Raw genomic sequence first — 20,406 nt, 5'->3', positions numbered from 1 at the left:
TATTTTGATCTTTTAGTGATCCTTTATTGCTTTAAATTTCAAACTCTCTATCTTCAGTCTTTTTGGCATTTTGGGGTGATGTGCAAACAATCAGACTCAGTCACCATTATTTAGAGGCATATACAGCACTTCCCAAATGGGCCCAGTTGTGATCCCCAAAATCACTAAGAATTATGTTGACTCAGTGAGGAAAATAAAGCTGAGCATATTCACATACAAGAAAAAAAGAGAGATTCAATAACAACCATTAACTGTTTTGAAGGCTAGTAAGTCAGAAATGCTCAGCCACAAAGACTAATTGCTACTAAATAAAAACGGGTTATCTACTGGAAAACAGAAATGTAGTTTTCCCCTGTGACAGAACAGCATCTAAGAGCAGATGTAAACTAAAGTACAATCTTTAGCACAGAAGAGCTACACAAAAATATACAGACACTGAACCAGCAAAATTAGGATACTCAGCAGCAACTCCCCAACTTATGTCAGTTATCACCTCAATATTTCAGTTTATACCTCAATTCTATTTTTTGCAATATTTTGTAGTATTTCTAAACTTTTTACAAAGCATCTAATAAACAATTATATTTAACCTTGTGTATGAAATTTCCACAACTGCAATTTATTACATGGTTCTTCCAGTAAACCCTATTTCAAAACACTCTGGAAAAGTAAAGTCTGAAAAAATGCAGAACTTCCATGTGTTTTATTTTTAGCTATTTCCTTCATCCATTTATCTTTGGATCTTAAACTAGGTTTGAATTAAATTTACTTACATAGTTTCCAAGCAGCTTTGTAAAAACAGGGATGCTTTAGGACAAGGATTAAGCTTACTTTCACTAACCACATTCTAAATTAATTGTATATTGAAGCAGTAAGTAATTTCTTAATAACCAAGTGCTCCATGTTGAACCAATCATATATATATAACCATGAAGGCAAGTATGCTGGAAAAAGGAGCAACACCAGAGGGAAAAATCCAGAACAGCTCTAAGTTGGTAATCTGTCAGTCTGTAATAGATGTGAACCTGGTGCCACAGTCTTCCCTGGTACACAGGTTTGCCCTTGACTGCATGCCAAGAACAAACCTGCTCAAACTCTTTTTACCATACTGAATATTTTAAACCAACTTTTTAATAGGAAAGCTAGGTTTTATTGGAACAGACACTAAAACAGCTGACTTCTTTTCAGGGGGTGGAAAAAACTCAAAATAAGGAAAGCTGAATCAAAACTATACATACATAACCTTATCTCCACCTTGCCCACTGCATCCTCATAAATCAGTCCTCTCTTCTTAGGCTTGTTCTCAGTTCAGCACACCAGATACCAGAGCTGCAGAACACTCTGTACAATGCTCTCTGGGTCTCTAGGGAACGTCCCTCTGAACCCTGGGTTCCCATTGCTCCCAGCAGACTTCCAGTCTGTGCTGTATAGAGGGTTTATTCCTTGGCCATCATTCCTCTAAACCTGTGTGTTGCTCACATTCTATAAAGTTATTCCCTCTCAGTGGGTGTCTCCTCATCTCCTAGGGGCTCCATTCTGATTTCTGTACTAAGCAGCTACAGATTTTCAAAGACTAAAATATATAAGACATAAACATCTGATTATTCATAATAATAAAATTTTAAAAACTCCACAAAACGCAGATGAAAGCATCCATTACAAAAAAAAATGTTTGCAAAGTGACTGAAATAATTTTGTCACATGTTCTCAACAAGAGATCACGTAGTATGTATATTCTGCTTTCCTAGGTATTGAATCCATTGTACACCATCTTTACATTATTAAACAACCTATTTCTGGGCACAGTAGAATGTTACCAGGATAATATGGATCACTCTCTATCACTTCCATGATTCTTACACTGCTTCCCAAAAGTAAAAAAAACCCCACTTAAAATGGCAACAGGAGCATAACAACTTGTCTATTCAGCTTAGTAAAGCATCAAGTTATTTTTAGTTCCCCTTTAAGTTGTTGAAAAATAAGAGTTGCTCTGCAGCTCATTGAAGTATAGTATCCCTTGGAAATAAGAGACATTGTTACTCTTCAGTTATATGACATGATCTGTGAAATAACTCATATGATAAAGGAAAATGTGTTCATCTGTCTTCACTTAACTTTGTATTTCACACAAATTTTAAAATCTGTCATCTGCTTGCAGAACACAGTTTTTTCCATCACATACAGTACCCCCAATCCAGATTAGTGTGACGTGAATGCTTTTCATCTTTACTTGGTACACTGCCTACCACCTCTACAAAGTTGGTTTAGTTTTTCCTTCCAACATCAACAGCTGTCAATCACAGACTACGCATAATATGCAATGGATGTGCATACATCCTGTCTTTGATGTACTTAAATGTTCATTACTTAATGAATCTCCCACTTGCTTTCAGGAGCTGGCTGATATGTACCACTATTAATCCAGCTGGGATGCAAGTAAATTTCCTTGCTGGTGTAAAATGCCACTCCTTTGGGGCAGGAATAAAAAGGTTCTCCCAAAGAGAGCTTACCCTGCCACAAGCATCTAACTTTAACCATATATGTTGGCTTTGAGGCAGGATGTTCTTCCTGAATGAAATACTGAGCAGCATGTAAGAAATATGTGAGAAGAGGAATAAATCTGGGTCTAGAAAGTCCCTCTCTAGACTAAATGATATCACAGAATCACAGAATCTCCTGATTTGGAAGGGATACACAAGGATCATCAAGTCATACTCTTAAGTAACTACAATATTTCACTTTTCCCCTTAACAGCTACTACATCACAGAAAATTTTCTGACACTAGGGGACTATTACCTTTTTATATTCAGAGCCTGATTATATGCATCATGCATAATTTTACTTAAACAAGAAAATGTAAAATAAAAGTTTCTTCATTTTACTTGTACAGGACAAGTAGGAGCCTTCTTGTAGGATCCAGGCATAAGCGTGCCCCCAGTACTGTAAGTTAGATAAAGTAAAGATTCTGGATTTAGATGCAAGAAACATAAGACCAAGAATCATTTCTCAATTTCCTTAAGCAGTTACAGTTTCCCTAATTTTAATTAATTACCAAACACAAGGTGGGGAAAAAAAAACCTCATTGTAAAAGCAAATGTTCTGCTGGAGTCACAGACTATAGCTTCATTTGGCCTTTTCTTTTCCAATTGAGAAAACACAAATTTTTTACAGCGGAATAGACAATGCAGGCTAGTTAAGCAGGTGACATAAATTTAAAGAGATCTGTGTGCTTCTGTAAGAAATACATATTACATGATTGCTGCTGTTCCTATCTGTGCAAACTATCCAACAGCTTTTACACTATACCACTCTTACTCTCATGGCTGTATCACATGCTACACATGAAGCACAAGTTATTGCATTGTATCAACCTGAGTATCTTCTGTGGAGTACAGGTACCCAAAACTGCCTCCTTGAAAAGCAATATTTATGTTTTATAAAGACTCCTGGATGGCTATTTATTATAAGAAATAGTGTTTTTCTAAAATCAAAACCCAACCAAACCACATTTACCTAAACCAATCCACTATGTCCTACAGAAGTCCTAAAAATCAAGGGGTTTATGCCCAGCTCAGCTGTGTTTTGATTTTTTCTAAAGGATATGCAGAATAAATGATGAAAAAGCGGAACATTTTCTTATATACCAGTAAAGAGCAAAAAGAAAGCAGGACAGATCTGATCCAAATCCACTTATTTAAACAAAAAAGAAAGTCCAAGAAGTCTGTAGTAAGGTTACAAGCTACCTGCACATCTTATTAGCAAATTCAAGTCTTAAGTTTTCACTGGAATGCTGGGTTTGAAATTACAAGGAATGGTTGTTCAGTTCCACTCCTGATCCCTTATAAAAGTAATATTTCATCAAGTGGGAGAAGAGGCCATGCAGTACAAGTTTCTGTCTTCTCAAAAACTAGGGATTTTGACTTGGGTAGCCAGTGTGTTCACAGGACTTCTTTAATTCTGGAATACTAAAGAGCTCACAAAAATCTTGCAGCAGGTGAAATGATCAATAAATCTCAGGAATGGCTTTAGGTTCTCTGAAGACAAGGGCCAGAGCACTGACCTCTGGGAAAGCACGACTGGGAATGGGGGGCCTTTGGATGGAGACAGCAGATGCCTAGCTCTGTGGTAGTGTTGGCTACTTCTCTGGCTGGGCAGCATTAAAGGAGACTACAGCTTGTATTTTATTACTCACTCACCCCCCACAAGGAGATACATGCTAATTAGGACTTAACACAAGATTCACTTCTGCCATTAAATTACACTGTAGCCAGTAGAGAGAACTTCCACTGTACTAACAAGTATGGTGACAGAAAAAGTTGGCAGAAGATCACCAGAGAATAGGCTGCAAACACCTCAAAATAATTCAGGGCTTTCCATTTACTTGGCTTTTAACTTAAGCACTTCACTGAAAGCAAGTTAAAGTGTAAAAAATTACTGCCATTAAAAGAAAAGGTATAAAAAAAGGGAAATATAAAAACCCTGTAAATACATTTGAACTAACAGATATATAATCACAATGGAATTTTATACTGCTTGTAACATAACTGCTAGAGGCACTTCAATTTAATAGAATTTATATATTACTATAAGAACGTATTTAATAGAAGAAAAATGCCACAGTCAGAGCAAAAAGGAAAAGCATTGTAGGTCACTAGAGAACACATTCAAATAATTTAATCATTATGCTTTTACTTAGATGTTTTTCTGCATACGTACAAGTTCTTTTGCCAGAAGAACGTGTAACACTATCTCTAAAGCTTTTGCTGAAGTTCTCCATGGAAGTACATATGGTTCTATACTAAAAAAAGGGTGAAGATTATTTCAAATGTTAACATTTCTGATTATTAGTGAATGTTGTATACTATTATGATTTCTAGATATATGTCAAACAAAATACGGCAACGGATTTTTTTCCTTGAGATTACTGATTTATCCATCTAAATTTCATGCAATCAGTAAACTAATTTACAAACTGAAATTAGAAACACAAAGACATAAATAACATATGAAATAAGGAAACACTGCATATTGTATTTTATAATCTTTCATTTTTCCTTGATATATTCTTCTTCCCTTTCAGAGGAAAAATAAGAACCTCCATCCAAAGCTGCACAATCTTTAGCACTAAAGGCTCCACCCATCAATAGCATATTCAAGATTATAAATTAAATATTATTTGATTAAACACACAAAGCCCAAGAGATACTTAGTAATGGAGTGCACTGGGTTTGCATGGCCAGGTTTTGGTAGTAGAGGGGCTACAGGGGTGGCTTCTGTAAGCAGTTGCCAGAAACTTCCTCCATATCCAGCAGAGCCAATGCCAGACAGCTCCAGGACGGATGTGCCCTGGCCAATTAGAAAGGGTGGTAACACTTCTGTGATAACACAGTTAAGGAGTATTAAAAAAAAAGTCATAGTCAGAGCCGTAATTGCAGCCAGAGACAGTGGGGTGAGAACATGAGAGGAGCAGCCCTGCAGACACCAGGGTTGGTGCAGAAGGAGGGGCAGGAGGTGCTCCAGGCACCAGAGCTGAGATTCCCCTGCAGCCTGTGGTACAGCCCACGGTGAGGCAGCTGTGCCCCTGCAGCCCATGGGGATCCACAGGGATGTAGAGATCCACCTGCAGCCCATGGAGGAGACCCACACTGGAGCAGGAGGATGCCTGAGAGGAGGCTGTGACCCTGTGGGAGGCCCATACTGGAACAGGGTCCTGGCAGGGACCTGCAGGCCTGTGGAGAGAGGAGCCCACACTGGAGCACCCTGTCCTTGAAGGATTGTACCCTGTACTAGAGAACTGTTACCCATGGGATAGACTCATATTAGAGAAGTTAATGTAGAACTATCTTCTGTGGGGGGAACCCTATGCAGGGGAAGGAATCCTCTTCCTGAGCAGCAGGAGATAGATGTGAGGAACTGACCATAACCCCCATTACCCGTGTCCCTGTTCCCCTCTGGAGAGGAGGTAGAGTTGAGAAGGAAGAAGAGGTGGGGGGGAAGGAGTTTTAAGGTCTGTTTTTACTTCCCATTATCCTGCTCTGATTTTTTAAAATAATAAACTCAAATAATATCCTCAGATTTTGAGGATGTTTTGCCTGTGATGTTATTTGATGAGTGATCTCTCCTGGATCTTATCTCAAACTGTGAACTCTTTGTTGTATTATCTCTCCCCTGTCCAGGTGCAGATGAGAGTGAGAGAGAGACTTTGGTGGGTGTCTGGAATCCACCCGGGGTTAACCCACTACATGGATGTAAATGTATAATTTCCATTAGCAAGTGCTACAAAGGAGAAGGATACTCAGAAAATCTGGCATTTTTTCTTAGGCGGATAAAAGCTGGAAAAAAAGACAAAATTAAATATATATCCTGAGATGGAAGAACTCTGTCATTGGTTTACTACTTAAAGTCTTCCCACTTATCCCAAGGCTGTGTATTTTTATTTCTTAAGAAGCTGTAACAAATTAGTGTTTCTCTCCTCTACAGTGTTCATCTATATACTATATAAAGTACTGAACAAAGAATCAATCACTTTTCTCTGGCAGATGAACAAGAAGGATAGACATTATGTTCTTTTCAGTAAAAATGTCACAGTTCAGTTAAGGTATTTAACTGCTGTGTAAAAGCTACCATAATATACACTCTCCTTTCTGGGTTCACATAAAAAGAGACAGGCTCTCCAAACAGAAAGTTTGATCCTAGACAGACTTTGTTATCATCACTTACTGTAATACAACTAGCTGCCTCGCTCTTCTAATTATTCAAGCAGTTTAGTAGAGTATTCTCATAGGCTTCAGAGGTGGAAAAGAAAAAATCAGATCTATGCACAAATGTGCTGTACTGCAGCAGTTCAGGCTATGAAGTGTTACAGACCTGCAGAGCAGCCCTGGAGCCTGCAGCAGTTGATGCCTCTCTGTGCTGATCTATTAGCACTGGCTCAATATCAACTACATTGCTGTATGCAGGTTTTTGTTCATGTCTTTATATGCTCAGGCTTCCACAGCAGAATCTTTACTATTTTATATACCTTGTGATATGACAAGTGCCTAGATCTGAGCATTCAATAAAGTTGAATTCTCTAAGGAATGACTTTTAATAAAGGTGCACATTTAATTCTGCTACCTTGTCTAAATGGAGAACTGATCTAAATTTGTCAGTTACAAGCTAAGGTTTTTAGTGTATTGAATGAAGGCTGGAAAAGAATATGTGCCATACTTGAACACTGAGTACTCCTTAAGATGTATTCACTGTATTAGCTGCTTCCTCTGGAAAGCTAGCTGAGTAACTAGATATACAGTTCCTGTATTTATTAACAGCCACTCTCCATAAAGTTTTACAGAAAATTGTATTTTTTATCAATTCAATGTTGCATGCCTTTGTAATTTTTGGAAATTTATTTTACATGCTGTTTCATAATGGGAATAACAAAGCATTCTATATGTGAGAAGACATGCAGCAGACAGTAGTAGCTTTTAACTTCTCATCTTCAGACAGACAGTGACCAAAAAACAAAATAGAGCTCTTTATTTGTCCAGACTGACAAAAGATGTGTCCATTTCTAAGTACTCAAGAAATGCTGATATACTACTCAAATAGAGCGCATACCTAAATGTAAAAAGATAGGAATGGTTTGTGAACACACTGCAAACTTAAGCCATCCAGATAAGTACTTAAGTTGAATTTAAGACAGAAGCATAAAAGGAATTAAGCTCATTGTGCATAAAAGATGCATATTTTTTATTAAATGTATATTAGGCTCTCCTTAAGGTGTGGCAACCACTACAGGTCCATGATATTTCAGTTTTTTGTATCTAGCTAACCTACTATTCAAGCTACCAAAACAAATGTTTTATCTAATATTATATCTGGCATTGTGATAGTGCAATGGCTATTTGCTGGTGAAAAGAAAATTAACAAAATAAATTCAATTTTCTGTGCAAGGATGCTGATATCCAGTTCAGTGTTACACTCACATGGTAGACCTGTTCCAAAACTACCACCAACATCCGCTGAGAGTAATGTACTAAAAAAGATTTGAATGGCAGAATTCCTTTCTAGCAGTCAGAACTTTATGTCATGTGGTGTTTTTCACCCTGTTCTACACACCTTAAAGTTGGACTTTTCAGAAAATTAGCTTATGTTGCGTTTTCTTAGAGTTCCTAACATTTACGAATGCAGCTTTTAAATATTCTTTTTTTAAAAAAAGCAACTTAAACCTTTTATTTGTGTTCATTCAACTAGATTGGTAAAAAACTGGTATCATCATCTCAACAAAACAAAAACAGTTGCATAAAACTGCTTCTGCATTGTCTCCTACTCTCGCCACAGCAAGATGTGGAGAGAGTTAGTCGGGTGAGATATAAGTAAGTCCTTTCCAAGTATCCATGCACCCAAAAACAAAGACCTTTGAGAAAGAAAGGTCACCCATAAGTTCTTGGAATAGTACAGAAGCAGGCAGAATACCAAACTTCACCTGTCATTAGACCAGCTACACAAAGACCAGAGGTTCAAGGCTATTGTTTAAAGTATCTGCATCAAGAAAAGAAGTGTCAGAGGCTGGCAGTGTCCCACAGGACAGTGAAGGCCTGCTCCCCCCTACACCCCTACAGAGCTGAGCGCTCAGCACACTGCAAACTAGCAGACCCAGTCACGTCAGTACAGCTGTGCTGGTTACAGCAGCCCAGAGGATGAGCACATTCAGATTTCGGGAGAGGAGTCTGTGAGATACAGCACCATCAGCTGGATAGAGCCAGAGGTGCAGCTGTTGGAAGGGGTTTGCTTTCTGTCAGGGGAGACTGCCTGTTGGCCCAAATGCCTCCTCCACACCTGGCACGGCCGATGCAGCTGGGAAATGGAACTATTGGTACAGAGATGCAGCAGCTTTGTTCAATCATAAGCTGCTCAAAGCAACTGGGGATCCTTGGAATGCACTTCAGATTGCCTGCACTGCATTTTGGATAGATTATGGCAATAGATTTGTGTACACTGGTATTTCTGTCTTTTGCCACAGCAATATCCATTTTCTTCAGCCCTACACAGATGGCTGGAAAGAGGGTGAATGAGGCTGATGCATGGCATGGGCAACACACAGCCTGTAATACTGAACAATCCTGAGCCTACAGTGAAGGCAGGAGCTTCCTTTCTCTCCAACAGTTTACAATACAGAAGGCTCTGGTGGAGTTTGCCCTGTTAGCGATTTGAACTCTACTTACGAGCCAATTTCTGCTTGCAGGGATAAAATGTAATGAAAATAGAATGAAACTAACACAATTATTTAGCAAAGCTACTGTGAATGGGAGATGATTTTCAAAGCTTCCTCGGCACAGGTTACAGTTGTATTGAGAGTTGCTCAGTACTTTCAAACTGCTACCTGTACACTTTGCAGAGGGCAGTAATCAAAGGCAAAGGATATGAGATCAAGAAATTTCCCCAGTGGTGACTGAATGGAGACAGCCTAATGGAAGCAATATCAATGTGTGGCGGTTATGCCTACAAGTTGCCATAAACTACAACTACTGCAATAAAAAAAGAATAACAATAAAATGAAATTATGAGGTAGGCCTGATTTTGACTTTGAGCATGAGACAGCAGCATTTTCTGTGTGTCATACAAAATACTTGCAAAAAGCTGCGTAGGAAAAAGAAAAGACACGGTTAATACTGCATACATTTCTTTACTGTCTTAATTTTCCTTGTCCACTCAGCCACACTAAGTCCCTTCATGCTAGAAACAAAGTTTCTACTCTGTTTTTACAATGTCCAGAGTATTTAAACACCAGGGTAACATGAATGCAGAGTTCCTACTCTTACAAAAGGCTTTCCTCTTCCCCTGCTCCCTATTTTATTTTCAATTTGAAAATTGAAAATACTGCATTGAAACAAATCTTGTTAGAAAGAGTAACATGGGTCCTCACAGCAAGAGGATGAGCCAGGGTCACCTTCTCACACATAATAAGTGTGTTGTCAGTCAGTGGATATTTGGCTCTTAACATGAAAAACAGCAATGTTTTGCTGTGGTTCAATACCAACAGGTTCATAGGCAATAACAGCAATAACAGCGCAGAGCAGTGGAAGTATGAATTTTGCACACAACCAACTATACAACTGATAACCAAAATTAAAATATCATGTGATCAGAAATATCCCAAGATCTACAAACCTAAGATTAAATTTCCTGCTTTAACACATGAGGAACTAAGATTCAGAACCATGAGGCACTCGCAGACAGAGACCCAGCTGTCTTCTGCCTTTCTCCTTCATCTAGCCCCATAATGACTACATCCTGCTGCTCCGTGAAGATTTAACTACAAAAGCTTAGGTCTTGATTATGTTTTAATTATGAAACAAGGAGGTGAAAGTAATCAAACAGTGTCAGATTTCCAAAGTATTGGGTGTCTGCTCAAGTGAGGCAGCAATTATAACAGTGTTGGCCTTTTTCTGAGATCTAAAAATCTTGTTGGTGCTGTTCTCTATTTATTTTCCTTGCCCATCAGCTCCTTACTGTCACTACGACAACAGAAGCCTGTAACACAGCTGCAAGGGAGGAGAAAGGGGGAGCATGCTCCAGCTGAAAGGGGTGAAGTAACTCAGCCAGTAGGGAGCAAGAAGGGAAAAATTATGTTCACTAAGGAAAGAGAAGAAAATAAAAAGCCACAGTGCCTCTTCTTTTTCTGAGACTCCTTTATTATAGGACAGGATGCTCAACAAAAATATTTGTCATCACTGTAATTTGAAAAAAAAACAAAAAGCAAGAAAACAGAAGTAAGAGATAATGGCCCTAATTCCCTCTCCTCTTACTAAGAATACTGCCAACTGACTTCAGAACCTACTTTAATCAAATTACTTTCAGACTTATGGACATGTAATGAGAAGAGATTCCACTTGAGACACCAATTGTAGCACAAAGGAATAAGAAAAGCTGAAGGTCAAAGAACTACCATAGAAAGTGAAGGAAATTACCTGGGTGAACATGTCTCATTAAACATGCACTTGCTGGTGAATTCTTACTCTGCTCCAGCCCATCATCCTCTTTACTTAGTTAAAATGGAAAGGCATAAACTAAGTGTATTGGGTCTGCATGGCCACAATTTTGGTGGTGGGGGTGGGCTACAGGGGTGGCTTCCATGAGAAGCTGCCAGAAGCTTCCTCAGTGTCCAGCAGAGCCAATACCAAGTAGCTCAAAGATGGATGTGGAGCCATCCTGATGGTCAATCAGAAATGGTGTTAATGCCTCTGTGATAATCTAGTTAAGAAGAAATCAAAACAAAAAAGTTGTTGCACAGGTGTAATTGGGGCCAGAGAAGAGCGGGATAAGAACATATGAGAAGAACAGCTGTGCAGACACCAGGGTCAGTGAAGAAGGAGGGGCAGGAGGTGCTCCAAGCACCAGAGGTGGGATTCCCCTGCAGCCTGTGGTGCAGCCCATGGCAAAGCAGCTGTGATCCTGCAGCCTGTGGAGATCCATCTGCAGTCTGTGGAGGAGCACACACCAGAGCAGGTGGATGCCTGAGAGGAGGCTGTGAGCTCATGGGAGGCCTGTGGAGAGAGGGGCCCTGCTCCCAGGCTGGAACAGCCTGTCCTTGGAGGACTGAACTCTGTGGAAGAGTGACCCATGCCACAGCAGTCTGAGGGAAGCAGTTGCCCACGGGATGGATTCACCTTGCAGCAGTTCAGAGAACTGTTGCTCATGAGATGGACTCACATAGAAGAGGTTTGTGAACTTGGCATCTCTAATTCAAGCCTGTTTTGCCTGTGACAGTATTTGATGAGTGATCTTTCCTGGTCCTTATCTCAACCCATGAACGCTTTGTTATAAATTTTCTCTCCTGTGTCTAGTTGCAGAAGGGAGTGAGTGAGTGGCTTTGGTGGGTGTCTGGCATCCAGTCAGCATCAACCCTCTACACTGGGATTAGCAGTATGTTATTTTCTGTACTACAGCAACATATAGTAATGAAAGCTTATTTTAGAGGTAAATTTTTGTTATTGAAATACTTGAGACTTTTTTAGAAGCATGCAGAAACTAATACAGCATCTAAATATGTACTTTATTTACAGTTACAAAAATATAAATCAGGGATTTTTAATAAACCATGAACATGCAGCCATGGCAAAAGTAAAGCATTACCAGTGTATCACACTGCCATGTATTCTTTTTTCCTTAATACATTTTCAGCATTTATACGCTTTGCTAGTGGAACACACAAACTTGAGCTAAATATCTGGGGCAGAATTCTTTGCCATCTAGCTTTCAAAGAGGTTTTTGGGAGTTTGGCGTAGGCAAGGGGGGGGGGTTTGTGTGTGTGTGTTTATTTTGTTGCATTGTTTGTTTTGATGAGGTCTGCCAACACGTTAATGTCAGAAACTATCACAAGAAATACTGAAGACTTCAGTGACATTAAAAACTCATGATTTGTACCATGCGTTCTGCAATAGTCCCATATGCTTGTGAATGTACTGGCATTTGGAAGATGTAAATAGTTACAGATAGTGGTAGTTAGAAATGATTGGTTTCTACATTGTATATAAACCTAAATTAGTGAGTCATCCTTACAACTTCAACTGATAGCCCAGTCCTGTGTTTAAAAGCCTCACTGGACAGCAGTGAATTTCCTGGTAAATTCTACACTTGCTTTCAGGAGGTTCAGACTTGTCTGCTATGAAATCAAGAGAAGTGATTACTCCATTCTAGATGGCTGCTTGACAGAGCACAGAATTTGCCTGCAACACTGCTCCAGGACAGTGGTAGTCTAGAGATGTTTTCCTAAATGCCTGCCAAAGTTGCACCTTAAATGTTTATAATTTGTATCATATTCAGTACACTAGAAATATTTCCAAGAATATGACATCACACTAGTCAGCTTTTGCAATGCAAGTACATCAGCAAGCATCTTCTTTCAAGCATATACTTAATTCCTTAAAATTAGGTATGATAAAAGTTAAACTCATAGCTAGAATTCTTGACAAGTCTTAAATCAGGTGTCCCTTTAAAAAGGAAATTTCCTGTTCAGATAGAAAAGGAATAAAAAATTTTCCAAAGCATTATTAGAGAATTTAATTTAGGTCCTTCTTAATATAATTCCAGTGATGCAATCAACCCACAATAATGTCAGTCTACATATGAACATTACTGGATCTAGACTTTTGTTTTTTCTAAAAAATTAAACCAGATTTCACAAATTATTAAATACTTTATCTGAACTCTGGAAATAAAAATGGTTATTTAATCTTATTTAATTTCAGAAAGAAAACTGTGGTGATTTTACCTATTAAGGAATGTCATTGCATCTATCAACAAATACAAAGTCTGCCAAGAGGATATTGAAGGAAAAAACATCTAAGTACAGAATTCTTCAGCTACAGCTGTCCTACATCTCTACTGGTTTGTAGCATCTTTCACTGTAACTGATTCCAAATGTCAAGTGCACTAAAGCTGAAGAAGAAACAAGCTGTAGAGAAGAAAGTTTCCTAACCTCACAGACATCTCTCCCTCCAAGCTATTGACTAATCTCTAAAGACCACAACATTTTGAAAAAGCTCATAGTAACAACCTCAACAGACGTGTCATTGTTACTACAGTTTGCTTTCTGATGATGACATTCACATGAGAATTCCAGAAGTGGTTGATGGCTGAGAAAAATCTGCCATTCACAAACTGGGAGCAATACACTGATTTCTGCAAGGACAAAGCAAAACTACAGAATGTTATCACATATAATTTTATCAAGCAAAGATATATTGTTTTAATACTAAACAGTGGCATCCAAACTGGCAGAGAATTAAAACCAGAGCACCCAAAACTAACTAGGGGAAGTCGTCAATAAAAATTAAAAAGACTTAGCCTATTAGAAATACAAAAGAGCCCAAACTATCATATAATCCTTCCTTGCTGAATTATTGAAACAAACTTTTTAAAGTAATAATTCTTTCACAGTATGTTTTCAACCTGCAAGTCCATGCCACCCTTACTAGAAAAGGAAAGACCCATGTTAACAAATCTAACAAGAGAAAGAAAGAAGCAAACCTCAGAGTTATAAAAGTAGCTGAAAGCAGAAAAGTAAAACCTTTTTTTTCAGCAAGTTTTAAAAAACAAGCTACACATCTGTATATCAATCCCATTCACTTATTTATGCTATGGTTTGAAATATGATTTGGTTCACCTGTGTAGCAAAACACTGGCAATTATACTAAGAGCTGTACTGTAACATCTTTCATTATTCAAGTATACTTAAAGAAGTAATGAATTAGATAGGATTTTTGTTCATAAGAATCCCTTAGGAGGCTTGTTATTCTATTAAAAAAAAGAAAAAAACTGGAAAGAATTTTAGTATTTTTCGTTTGCAAATGCAGAATCCTTACTCTGAAACTGCCACAATTCCCTCAACCAGTCTTGTTATAAGCCTTGGATATTCTCACAGAAGTTGTCACAAGACTCTGGACAGACAATGCAGGAGCAGCTGACAGAAGGCACTATAAGACAACCTGATTTGCAGGAGGCTTTTTCATAGATCTTTCTCTCAGATATAAGATTCAGAAAAGCAATTGTAAGTGTTCTTAAATTCCTTTGTTTTCAAGAGAAAAACAAGTAGAGTTTATTTCATGTTGAATTCCTTCCTGAACTCCTTTATTTGAAATAAGTAACATTGACTACTGTTAAACATTTTGATTTACAGTTAAGAAGACCTACACAAACAATATTTACTGTAATATCAGAGATAACGGTATAATGAATGAGCTGATTTGGAATTAAAGCACAAGACTTAATTAATTAACTGTTTCTTGCAACTTTTGTCTACTGTCACACCCTCTGATTAATTTGAAAACATATCTAAAACATTGATTCAGTATTAGTTTCTTCAAGGCTATAAAAAATAGTAGTATTCGTGTTTCTTTATTCTTAAAAAGATGCTGTGAAAAGGGTGATACCTAAAAGATCTACAAATATGACTTGAGGAGTGAAGTAAATATTTTAGAGCAATGCACAAGTGAACCTGTTTAATCAAAAAGATTGATGGTGACTTGATTACTGTACTTCTTTGTGGGAAGAAAATACTGGTCAATAGAGGCCCTTCATTTCAAAAGAGGAAGGCAGAAAAAGAAATTTTCAATTTTTTTTTTTTTTTTTTTAATTCAATAGAGTGAGATCACTTAACTGTTAGCACCAGAAAACAGTAAAGCCTCTTTGACATCTTTGAAATGTGAACAGCTTTTTTTTGTTTGGTTTGGTTTCTTCTAAACGCAAAGTGCTGAGGTCAACATGGGCTAAGACCTCTCTAACAGGTACAGAAGATTAAGTTAAATGGTCTAATGATTCCTCTGGTTTGAAGGCTAAAAAAGATTCATAATGTTGGAGTTTCACAACTGGTGCTACCTATCAGTGAAAAAAGTTTGCTGCTGACCTTAGCTGCTTTAAACATATTGCTCCCTTGGTGTGCTTCTGTGAAGTATCACATCCCCAACCACTTGCCAAAAATGTAAGTAGTCAACACATGATTCATAACAGCATCTCTTAAAAACAAACATACGCTTAAGCACCACTGAGTCTTCCTGAAATGGCTGCCTTTAAGTGAATCAAGATGCTATAGACACATAAGAGACTACCTGAATTCTCTTCTCCCCTTTTATTCAGAAGCTATTCTGGACATCATTAATTTCATCCTGACAACATCAACCTTAATGGAACTAGCAGTTTAAACAACAATAATAATAGAAAAACCCAAACATATTTTAGAGCTGACAAGAAATTATTTTATAATTTTAATTAACTTCAACTTTTAAACCATTTCTCAAAAGCAGCTGATGTTGAAATACATACTTTAGTGACTGAATATTTCAGTCTTCCAAACAGTAATTTATCACAAAAAAAGGCAGCCATGGCACACCCATTTCTCTTGATGATCTTGTTATATTAATTCCGATAGAGTCATATTTGGTTTCCTTAATTTATTGAGAGGAAACAGCAAATCACAGTGATGCATAACTGAAAAATTATAATCCTAAAATAGAGTCATATTATTTTCATGAGACAACAATGAAAATTTGATAAACAATGAAATTAATGTTTGAGTCAGATTTTTTTTTGTTGAATTTCCACATCTTTAATTCCCCTCCATTCTGGGTAAGAAAAGGATGACACAGGAACCTTTTCTTACCCAGTACATAAACAATATGCTTACATATTTAGGAAACACAGTGTAAGATTAATTGTTGCCATACAAAATATAGATAGTACCAGGATTAAAACAATGCATACACCAACTTCACTTTATGGAGCTGGTCCTTTGGGAATACCTGGGACAATTCTAAACATAACAGATTTATTTTATATATATAAAATAGTCATACATACAGTCATGCATGCACCCTCTTTTTTCTTTAAGTGTCAAAGGTTCTCATTAGAGCTTTCCTTTATCCCTTCAAAAAAGATCTAAATTCTGGATATACAACTAAACCTAGGTGAGCAAGCTAAGTAATCCATAGTGTGATTGCTTAAGATATTCCTTTAATATTTTATGAGCACTGCCTGAAATCACAGACTTCATTCTGCAATAGATTTTATGTGTATGCTTAAATGACATATACAAGCAAAGTGAACCATGTCCCCTCACCCTAGCAAGATTAGCACAGATCTCCAATTGTGCAATCCTTATTTTAGACAAAACAAATAAAGGTCTAAACTGCAGCAAGAAAAATGTATCATTAAAGGGTTGTGAAACACTAGAGCAAGTAAAAAAGGGAATGTAACAAAAGTCTCCCTATAAGGAGGTTTTAAAAAAATAATTAGGCAAATACTTGCTAAGAATAACATCTATAGTGTAACATCAAATCTACCTTGCAAAAGGAGCCACAGATTAAAAACCTTCACTTCAAATTTGTTTCTTCTTGATTCTATGACAAAGTGCAAAGCCAAATAACAAACCAATCCAAAAGTAAGTCTCCCAGAATCCCAAATCCTTTGTTAACAGTATAAAAAGTGGTTAAAACCCAAAACTAACTCTTCCTGAACAGTGAAACTGGGATCAACTAAGAGCATTCTACATCCAACAGTTAATACTATCAATAAGCAACACCAGAACTCTACTTATGCTATCATGGTTGAGTACATTGGTTTTGAAATACTACAGGAAAATATTAAAGCTAAAAGATGAGCAAATGAAGCCATTGTTCAATATTTTATCCACTGTAAAACCAAGCAGGTATTTATATGACTCTAAAAAGAGACAATACAATTCAATCCTGAATTCTGTTCTGCTTAACTGCTTTGCAATGTATCTAACATCTAATTATGTATAATACTGTATCACTGCAACATCTAATATGCACCACATATAATCTGATTTATTCATAGATTTTAAACAGCAGCTGATTAAATTTGCCACAAAAGCTCCATGCTAATGCTGTAAGGATATATCTGCAGTGTTCAGTAGGTATACTAGTGTTTTATTTGAAAGCAACTTAAGTCCCTGAATAAAACTGAATTTACCTACAAAGTATTATGAGACTTCATTTAGTCTTATCAGCAAAACACAGAAGAGGAAGAAGCACTCCTCTAATATCTGAAATAAAAGTACATGAAATAATAAACAGAAATTATATGGCATGGAAGGAGAGAAAAGATGCTTCAAGATCAGAATAAGCAGCTTCAATCTGACATGCTGGGAAAGAGAAACCCAGTGAACTGTCCAAAGACAGTTCTGCAACTAAACAAAGGGAAACCTAGAAACAGCTTCTGGATTCCAAACATGAACCCTGTGTAGCTGAGAAGAGCACAACATAGAAGCTCTAAATGAGAACATCTTTCCATTCATAATCCAAAAACTATCAGGATCTACTCTTATGTTACTCTGATAAAGTTACTTCTTTGTCACTCAAAAACGGTCTTTAAACCACTGCACATCAAGGAAGAACATTCTTGATGTGCCCTTGGTCACCCTGTATTTTGTTTCAGTCCCTTGAGCTACTTTGGTAGCTTTACTTGTACTCAGACTCTGACTGGAGCTCAGAACAGACTGCAGAACAAATTTCCCAGCTCAAAATTCACCCCTGTGGGTATTGTTTGCAAAGAGAAGCAGAATTTGCCTTTCTGTATCTGCAAGTTATATCTCAGCTTTTCCTTGCATTTAAGGCAATCTCCAGGCTGAAATTGATACTGTAGTTTAATAACTGCTCCTTATCAGGAGTTTTACTTCAGCTGCCTCACCTGGGTATCTTCTTTGCTATAGAATGTCCCTAGCGGCCAACGACAGTGATACACAATTCTGGACAAACATACATCCACAGGAACAAAACAATTGAAAAAACTAAATTCATTTGTCTCATCTAAGCTTGGGACTTCTTGATTCAGACAGAATCAACTGAGTTCTGGCAATGCCATTCAGAAAACCATGTATTTAACTGAGGTCAACTTAGAACCTACTTTACAGATTCCGTGCTTATTCTCTTGTATCCTTTGACAACATCAAATATTGTTTCTGAAGTTATATGGCCACAGTTTCTCATCAGAAAGCCTTTCAACATTACAGAATTGATACATTTCCCCCCCACCAACTCCAGTGATGAATACCTACTCTGAGAGATGCAAATTTGAGAGATTGTTAAGCCTTTACCCAATTCCTCAATACATCAAGGGTAGATGTAGTAAAATAGTTTTATCTAACATTTATCCTTAAAAATAATATGACTGTGAGCAGGCATAATATGAGAACACACGTCACTTGAGCAGGAGGAGCTAAAGACTCTGTCCTCAGTTAGGTTCTATGTAACTTCAGTAAGATCTGTGGCACTGCATGGCTATTACCAAATGCTGAATCTAGTCTAGAAACCCCTAACAATGGAAACGAACCCATCGGGAAGCACATCCTCATTGTGCTTACACTGCAAAACAGTGACACCCACTGGCAGCAACGGTTTAAATGCTTTATTGTTGCAGTCTCAATCTACTTGATAAGAGCTGCTAAGTCATCTCCCTTCTGAAAAACTAATCACAGTTACAACCATGCAAACTTACCTGTTGAGTCAGCACTACTGCCAGAGTTTTCAGAAACTGCATTACTAAGAGCATCTGGAGTAACTGTAACATAACCCTCTGGAGGAAGATCCACTGTGTAAATTCTTCTTGGAGACATAACTGTATCATCATTATCTACAAAAAAGAAAATCCAAAGTATCTGGCTCAATATTGGTCTCACTACAGATTTTCTCAAATCTTTTCCCAACTAAAGCAGCAAGTGATCTCGAAAATACTTACAGAGGGTCAGCTGTGGAACACTGAAATTATCCTATGACCAAGAGAACTGCATTAAATGACCAAGAGAACTGCATTAAATTTGTAACATCTACAAATAATCAAATACTCCATGGGTTAGTTCTTTACACCAGAAGCATTTTTTTTTTCTATTGTATCAGGCAAATCTTCTCCCCTATCTTCAAAAGAAGCTTCCACTTACAGTGATATTTTAAGAGAGACTCTAAACATTTTTTTTCCCCATTCAGCAAGAGCAGACTATTGCTTTAAGAACTGCTTCACAAAAGATGGATGGATGGATGGATGGATGGATGGATGGATGGATGGATGGATGGATGGATGGATGGATGGATACAAGCTTATTAGGAAGTGACAGAAGCAACAGGAAAAAAAAAATCACAGAACTGTGGTTTGCCCATTTGCACACTGTTTAGTCACAGCCTATACTTCTCTGAAGGATGCAAAGATAAAGGAAGTTTTAAAGTCACACTTGACTAAGCCTAAGCAGCGCCTGCCCCAGAGGACTCACCTCCTCATCCTGCTCGACTTCTTTCTGGGAAAGGAGGGGAAGTGACAAAGGCCAGCTTTCCAACTATTTAATTGCATAGGAAACTATTTGTGTTGATGGCAGCAGTCTGCTTTTCTATGATTTGTTTCCCCTTTGAAAGGTATTTAAAGTACCTACTAGAGCAGCAGTAGAAACCTCATTTGTTCACCAGACAAGAAGTGACAGACACATCTCTGCTCCATTCACACGAAGTCAGACTGTATTTCTGCGCAGAGTAGTGACAACAACAGAGATCAACCACAGTGAGAATAAAGCTTTTCCAGAAGGCCAGGATTTCAGGGTGTCTCCAGATGCGGCAATGTAGTTTTAGATGGCTCAGTGTGGGGTTTTTTTAATTTTGGATTGTTGGGCTTTTTTGGTTGTGTTTGTTGCTGTTTTGTTGGGTTTTCTAACACTCAGCCAGCTCCGTAAGTCAGACACAGCACTAGCCCTCCCTTTTTGGGGGCAATGTGTCTCTTTAAAACACAGAGCTAGCTGTTAAAATTATATATAATAAAAACATTTCTGGTAGGTGGACACAATCAACCTCCTTACACCACAAACTTGTCAGAAGATCCCAAATGATCCAAGTTGATCACCAAGGTGCAGCTATGTGCAACTACGG

General features: G+C 37.8%; 1 protein-coding gene across 3 annotated transcripts in view; it reads right to left on the bottom strand.

The window, feature by feature from the left end:
- ERICH1 (glutamate rich 1) overlaps positions 1–20,406 on the bottom strand; it is a 92,077-nt gene that overhangs the window by 43,186 nt on the left and 28,485 nt on the right. For all 3 annotated transcript variants that reach the window (XR_009485939.1, XR_009485940.1, XM_059842803.1), the window contains exon 3: positions 18,998–19,132. Coding sequence is in view for 1 of the 3 variants with exons in the window: in XM_059842803.1 (XP_059698786.1) it covers positions 18,998–19,132 (135 nt within the window). In the remaining 2 variants the exon portion in view is untranslated. The remainder of the gene's footprint in view (positions 1–18,997; positions 19,133–20,406) is intronic.

This window comes from Haemorhous mexicanus, chromosome 3 (assembly GCF_027477595.1).
Source record: "Haemorhous mexicanus isolate bHaeMex1 chromosome 3, bHaeMex1.pri, whole genome shotgun sequence".
Classification (NCBI taxonomy): Eukaryota; Metazoa; Chordata; class Aves; order Passeriformes; family Fringillidae; genus Haemorhous; species Haemorhous mexicanus.
This window is presented reverse-complemented; position numbering and strand designations above follow the sequence as displayed.